Source organism: Pterocles gutturalis, unplaced genomic scaffold (genome assembly GCF_000699245.1).
Source record: "Pterocles gutturalis isolate BGI_N339 unplaced genomic scaffold, ASM69924v1 scaffold21489, whole genome shotgun sequence".
NCBI lineage: Eukaryota > Metazoa > Chordata > Aves > Pterocliformes > Pteroclidae > Pterocles > Pterocles gutturalis.
The window spans coordinates 1-7,058 of NW_010136270.1; the positions used below are offsets into that span (position 1 = coordinate 1).

Here is a 7,058-nt window from a genome sequence, read left to right on the forward strand (position 1 = left end):
TTTAATTATTAATTTTTTCTTATCTCAACCCTTTATCCCTTTAGTTCTCTACTCCAATCCCAAGAGGGGGAGGGTGAGTGAGCGGTTGTTGTGGTGTTCTGCTAGCCAGGGTCAAAGCCATAACAATCATGCTAGTATCATACTCAAGCTAGGTAGGATATGTGATAATTAAGTGTTCTGAATAAAACCCATTGTTTTTCTTACCATTAAACTGGGTAAGGCATGCTTTCTTGCATTTACTAGCAAAATTCTCCTTAGTTCTGGAAATGATTGTTTAACATCCACAAATATTAGCCTGTGAATCCAGGTGATGTAAGAGGCTTGGTGTGAAGTTTTAGTGGGCAACAGTTCAGTTGAATAGTCACACAGAAATTCCTCTAAAATAATGTGCTAGCAGCATGCAGTATTACATAGCTGCAAGAAAGATTATTTGTTCTTACCTTGCAAAGTCTAGAATAATTTTTTTTCGATTTTGAAAAATAAGCTCTTTTTTAAACTCCTCCCTGCCCCCTCCATACTTACACCTTGTTAGCATTGTGTCATGCATTCAGAGTGTTGCTGTGCCTTGGCATATAAAAATAGCAAAAATAAATTCAAAAAACATGCAAAAAATTGAGCTTGGTAAAGTAGCAAATGTCTTGTTATTGCATGTTATTCTGTCTTTGTCTGTTGCCTTTGGTTGTATAGTTATTCCAATGCCAAAAAATTGCTTACTTTTTGTTCTGTGATTGTACAACAATCACATAATACTGTGGTCCTGATCCATCTTCAGGGCATCTCATTGCTAATCATTCTGTCTGTTTCATAAATATGTAAATGGCAGCTGTTACCTAATAGATCTAAGGTGATGTGTGCATATAGGGCCTATTACCTGATACTGTTTTGGCATTTGTCTTAAAAGCTAGGAGAAATTGTTGGGGGACAAAAGTTACTAAATATGATGAGTTTTCCTTTCTGCTGCTTTGAAGATCTGTGTCTTACTGAGGTAATAAGCATGAAATTCCCAAGTCAAACATGGTCTGATAGTCTGTTTCCAGATTGATACTTGTATATTTTTGTAGAATTTTTCTTCAAATATGAATTTATTTTGATAGGATATTATCTACCAAATGATGATGGAGAATTTTACCAGTTCTGTTACGTGACTCATAAAGGAGAAATCCGTGGAGCAAGCACACCTTTCCAGTTTCGTACCTCTTCCCCTGTTGAAGAATTGCTCACTATGGAAGATGAAGGAAACTCTGATATGTTAGTGGTGACAACAAAAGCTGGACTACTTGAGGTTTGAGTCAGCAATTCTTAAAATATTATATTTTTATTTTTTTTATATATATATACATACACCACAGGGTATAGTATTGAAAAACAAACCAGGAGGAAAAAACCTACATATGTACGTGTAATGTATATACTTCTGGCTTGTTCTCCAGTATTTGATCAGAGCTCAGAACACCTGCAGGTTAAATGAGTAAAGATTTTGTGTTATATCACTAAGCATAGACTAGGAAACCATAAGAGAGCAGATAGTTGCCCATCTCACATCTGTACTCTCCATCTAACTGCAGGGGGGAAGATGCCCTTTGTGTGAAATGGTGCTTGTAAGGAAAAAAAGTTAAGGAACCAGTATGCTTTTATCTGTGCACACGTGAAGAGCTCTGGAAACTTAAGCTGAGTAATTGCAGGTGTCTAAGTATGTTAGAGTAGCTCTTGTTTTATTGTCGTGTTCTTTGCTAGATGGATGTGGTTAAACTTGTATACTTACATCCAGAGTCAAGATGCTTCCATTTGCTTGCTGATATTTTGTAGGCTGAAAACTACTTTAAAAAAACCACAAAACCAACCAAACAAAAAAACCAAACCAACTTGATGGTATGAGTTGCTTATTGGATAATTGCTCAGTACAGTTTCCTTACCTTGCCATGAGATGTTTTATCCATTTGTTAGTTGTGTCTAGGCATATTCATGAATGTATAAGATTTACAGTTTTCAAAATTTAGGGATAAGAGACAGTAGAGATATATCTGGGATATTTTTGCCTTTGAGGTATGCACTCATAGTACTAAAGTTAAATAAAAGTATTTTTTCAAACATTTTTATTATCTTGGTTCATAGAATTGTAAAATGGTTTGGGTTGGAAAGAACTTTTAAGGATCATCTAGTCCAACTTCTGTGCAGTGAGTAGAGCAATCTTCCACTAGATCAGGTTGCTCAGAGCCCCACCCAGCCTGACCTTGAATGTTACCAGGGATGGGGCATCTACGGCTTCTCCGGGCAGTTTGTTCCAGTGTTTCACAACCCTCATCATAAAAAATGTTTTCGTTATATCCCCTCTTTTTAGTTTAAAACCATTACCCCTTGTCCTGTCGCTACAGGTCCTACTAAAAAGTCTGTCCCCATCTTTCTTACAAGCCCCCTTTAAGTATTGAAAGGCCACCATTCACGTGCCAGTCCTTACTTTTGGCTATGTGCGTGTTCTATTTTTTGGTGAAATTCCTTGAACATTGCTTTAGAGTGTGTGTGTGTGTGTGTGTCTCTGCATTCAGCAGCCATTTTTTTACCAAGCTGTCTTCATCATAATTAGTTCCTCCATGGTTGATGTCACTTGGGAACAGTGAAGGCACCTCACTTAAGGAGGGAAAACTTGAGTATAAATCAAGACACTGCAAAGTATGCTGGCTAGTGGTAATATAGTACTATTCAGTTAAAGCAATGAAACTTCAGAAATTTGTGCATAAATGGAAAACTGTAAAATAACCTAGCCTGAGGACACACTTTTTTGTGCTTCTGCTTAAACACTGGCGTAATTTGTTGTCTACTTATTTGATAGGAATGAAGGGGAAAAAAAATAGAAAGAAAAATGTTTTTGTTTTTACAGTTTAAAATTGAAAAAATAATAAAAGAAAAAGAAGAGCTATTAAAAGTAACTTCTGTTCTGGAAAAGGAAACTGCACAACTCAGAGATCAAGTTGAAAGACTGGAAAAAGAACTTAACCATGAAAAGCAGAGATGTGACCAACTGCAAACAGAGCAAAAGGTTAGTTGTTTAACTGATTAAAGCTGACTTGTAATGTCTGTAATCCTCCTTTTTTAAAGAACCAGTTACACTGGGTGAAAATCGGCCATCAAAGCCCCTCAGCAGTTAGGTGGACATTTACACTGGAATAGGTCAGTTCCTATTAACCTCCTGCCACTATTCCTTTTATGTTGTAAAATGGTTAAAATATTTAAGGCTTTTGGTACTAGGTTTGGTAAGATAATCGATGAAAACTGTTACCAGATGTTTGACATTTAACTGTGGAATTAATAGTTGGAAAGTAGTTGATAGTTTAAATTTTGCTACAGTAACTTAAAATGGAGGAAGGTTTTTCAGAAAAACTCCCATTAAGGAATAACAACATAGAACCCAGGGTATTGAAAATGGGGAAAAAAAATTGATATTAAAAGCAAAGATCAAGACAACATAGAATACTACAGCCAGGGCACACAAGGAGTGAAAAGTAACTAGTCACTTCTCTAGAAGGGTTCACAAAGGTCTGAAGATTTTAAAAGCCAGAAGCACAAACCTAAAACTTAATTTACAGTGTTAATTGACAGTGAAAACATAAATCTAGGCTAAAACAAAGCAAGCTTAATTTGGAATTCTGCATATGGCAAGGAAGAAATCTAATATTATAAAAAAGGCACAAAAAAGTTGAACCTAATTTATTTTTAAGCTGCTGTTTTTTGAAAAACAACTGTTAGAAGATTAAAAACATGTGGGAGGGAGGTGGTGACATGGACAAATTTGAAGTAATGAAGCCTTATATAATTTAGCTGTGGACAGCAGTTAATAGGCTATTTCTAAGTAATAGTGTGTATGTGTCAGCAGTTCTGCATGATACACCTTTAATAGAAAGGAATCTGTTGAGGGAATTTGTAACTGCTGAAACTTCATAGTTTACTGTTGAACAGTCATAGTGAAATGGACTGAAATGTTGGGTGATGAAAAAAGAAAGGATGAGATATTGTTTAGAAAAAAGCTTTTCCTATAAAAGAATTATTTTAGTTTAAAGTAGATGGGAGAACGAGTTTAAATCAATGGGACAAGAATTAAATACTTAGACGTATGCATTTCATGTATTTGCAGAATCATAAACTAGGTGGATGAATCTGAATGAGCTACATCTTAATTTATCATTTGAGGTTCTCATTTAAAAAAAAGTATGAAAATAAATGGTCAGTTTTAATCCACATTAGCTTTACAATGCTGTTTTAGAACAATTTGTCAAATGTGATTTTTGTCCAGCAGGGATGCAGCTAGACTACATAGGAACAAAAATGTCTTGATGCTTTCTCACACTTTACTGTGAATTTCTATAATCAAAAACACTTTTGCCTTTAAGATACCAGAACTTAGCAATTAGAATTTAATTTCAGGACTCTTTTATTTTTTGGTTTGTTTCTGCCTTGTATTTTACTGAAGTGGAGATGCAATGTGAAGAACTTTTTGCTGATATGTAGCTGAGCTATAAATAGATATCTAATGCGGCTGATGCAACTCTTCACCTATCTAGAATACTATAGAAATTTTCTAACTCAGGCATTTATTTTTTGTCTCGTAAGTCTTTGACACTGGCTCATTTTACATCTTCTATGTTCTCTTCTCTGTTTTTCACTTGTTAAAAAAAGGAAAAAAACCTGCTGAATTGAAACATCTTTCATTTGTTTATATACATAAGGAGAATATAAATCCAGTGTTACTTTTGAAAATTAAACAGGTGTCTGCTAAATCAGGTGCAATAAGTTAGCTTATTCATCACAAGAAAGTTTAATAAACAATACTTTATATGCAGCTTTCTCTCTAAACTTTCTGACCTTAAAGATGACTACCTTTCTTTCTGTCCTTGCCTTCCTACACCAGTACATGAAATACAGCAACGAGTCAAGGGACTGTGTGACTCATCTTTGCTGAGAACACTGTACAGTGTGTTAATGGATTGATTTAAAGATTCCTGAGCAGCACTTATGTAGCACTCAGTATGATTATAGTACCTAGGTCTTACTTTCCTTGTGGTTTGTTTAAAAAGCAAACAAACAAACCCCACAAAACGCTCCCCCAGCCAAACAGCTGCCAAAACAAACCCTCTAAACCATTGCCCCCCAAAACCCCAAGCTAATCTAGTCAGCTTCTTGTGTTGTGAATAATTGTTATTGGCAATAAACCTAAACAATGCATTAACTGGCTGTTTTTTATTTAAGACTGTTTAAGACAGGATAACCTTGAAATGCTAAGTAATCAAAATATATATGTATTTTACGTAACAGCAGAAACTTCGCCTGTGTTTAGTATGAGCTAGGTTGTTTTGGTTTGGCTTGTTGAGTTTTTTTTGCCTTTAAGTTACAGAATGGTTGTTTTAACTAAGTAATTCTCTGGGTTTTTTATTTTCTTCTTTTATTCCTAGTGCTCTTTTGTCACGTGTACATGGATTTTTAGTTATACTCTACTTTTGATACATAAATAGGTAAAAAGTGGAGTTGGTGAATTGCAAATTTGTGTGTTTTAAAAATGTTTGACTTACGTAAAGGTTTAATGGGCTGGAGTTCCCTTTTAAAAAGTCTTTAAATATACTTTGGAGAATATTAGGCTAAAGAAAAACAATTAATAAAACAAAATAACCCATATAAGAAAATATAATTACTGTAAACACTATACCCTTATTTCTGTTAAAAATTAAGCTACATCTAACCCGTGTGCAATCTCTTTATTTTTTTCCTTTTTGCAACTACTTCCATCAAGAAGTGCACAGATAATATTTCTGTTTGTCCAAAGAGCCCTCTAAAAAAACCACAACAGTACAAAGTAGTGTATTTAAAAACCAGCAATTACATGAGCAGCGGAAGTAGATACATCTGTACAGACACATGTATTTGATTCTGATTGAGTGCAAAGCTCTTTATGCTGCTAATGTATTGGCAACTACTGTTTGTTTGTTACCATTTGTGTTGTGATAAGGGGACCTTGGAGTTATGAACCCCTTTATAGAAAATACTCTTCAGTCTGCCCCTTTTCTAAAATTCTTACTCAGTTTCTTCAGAGCAAATAATATGGGTATCTGAGCTCATGTCTTTGTCTTTTGATCAGATACTTTATTAAGCCACCTTATTTTTTATAGTTGAATTGAACAGAATGTGGATGGTGTGCTTAGGGGTCACAGTACATAAGCTATCTTACTGTACAGTGTAACAGAAGGTAGATTAATGATAGAAAAGCACTGAGTTCATATAATGAAAATGTTTTGTTGAAACACAGTTCCTTTAAAATCCCCTTTTTATTCATGTTTATTCATGTGTCTTTAGGCTACTTTTCTCTTTTTGGTAGTGATTTTTGTCAGTCCTTTGTTTTCACACTTAGCTCAGGAGTAGTTTGGATCATTCTGAAATGTCTGTACAAACATTGACTTCTTAATATAGACAGGATAGTTGTTGACAGTGTCATAGCTATATTCCAGTTAGTGCTGCCCTCCCTCTCCTGGTTGTTTGATCTCTCTTCCTTACCTAGTTACTCTCATAGAATTCTGGGCCGTGAAACTATTTTCTTCTCTGTCTGCTTTTTGCCTAGTTGGGATGCTTTGTGATTCTTTAGAGGCTCTTTGGGGAAGATTTTAGGAAGAAACAAGCTAAAAGTATATATTCTAAGAACATAGCATACTGAACTATCTATTCAGGTGTAATACAATCAGTGTTCCACAAAGTTTGAATATTGGGCTCTGTGCATGTTTTTAAGCAGTGTCAGTTTGCTAATAGTGTCCTTACCATTCAGGAGCTACGCAGTCGTTTGTTGCCTTCTTACAAGACAGCCATCTCACTTCCTACCAAAGTGTTGCGGTTTTGTGTGGTGGGTTGTTTTTTGGTGTTTTTTTTTTTGGTAGCAGGGGAGGGGCTACAGTGATGGCGCCTGTAAGTAACTGCTGGAAGTTCGCCTGGCTCCAAGGCTTTGGTAGCAGGGGAGGGGACGACTACAGAGATGGACTCTGTGAGAAACTGCTGGAAGTTTCCCCAGCTCCAAGCTAGACCTGCCT

General features: G+C 35.5%; 1 protein-coding gene across 1 annotated transcript in view; it reads left to right on the plus strand.

Annotated features, from left to right (window-relative positions):
* Window positions 1-1,094: 1,094 nt before the first annotated feature.
* The window catches only part of LOC104468202 (tax1-binding protein 1-like), a gene marked incomplete at both ends in the record, with an annotated part of 14,541 nt that continues 8,577 nt past the window's right edge, over window positions 1,095-7,058 (plus strand). The window contains 2 exons of the mRNA XM_010082254.1: window positions 1,095-1,282; window positions 2,876-3,034. Of these exons, the coding sequence (XP_010080556.1) occupies window positions 1,095-1,282; window positions 2,876-3,034 (347 nt within the window). The remainder of the gene's footprint in view (window positions 1,283-2,875; window positions 3,035-7,058) is intronic.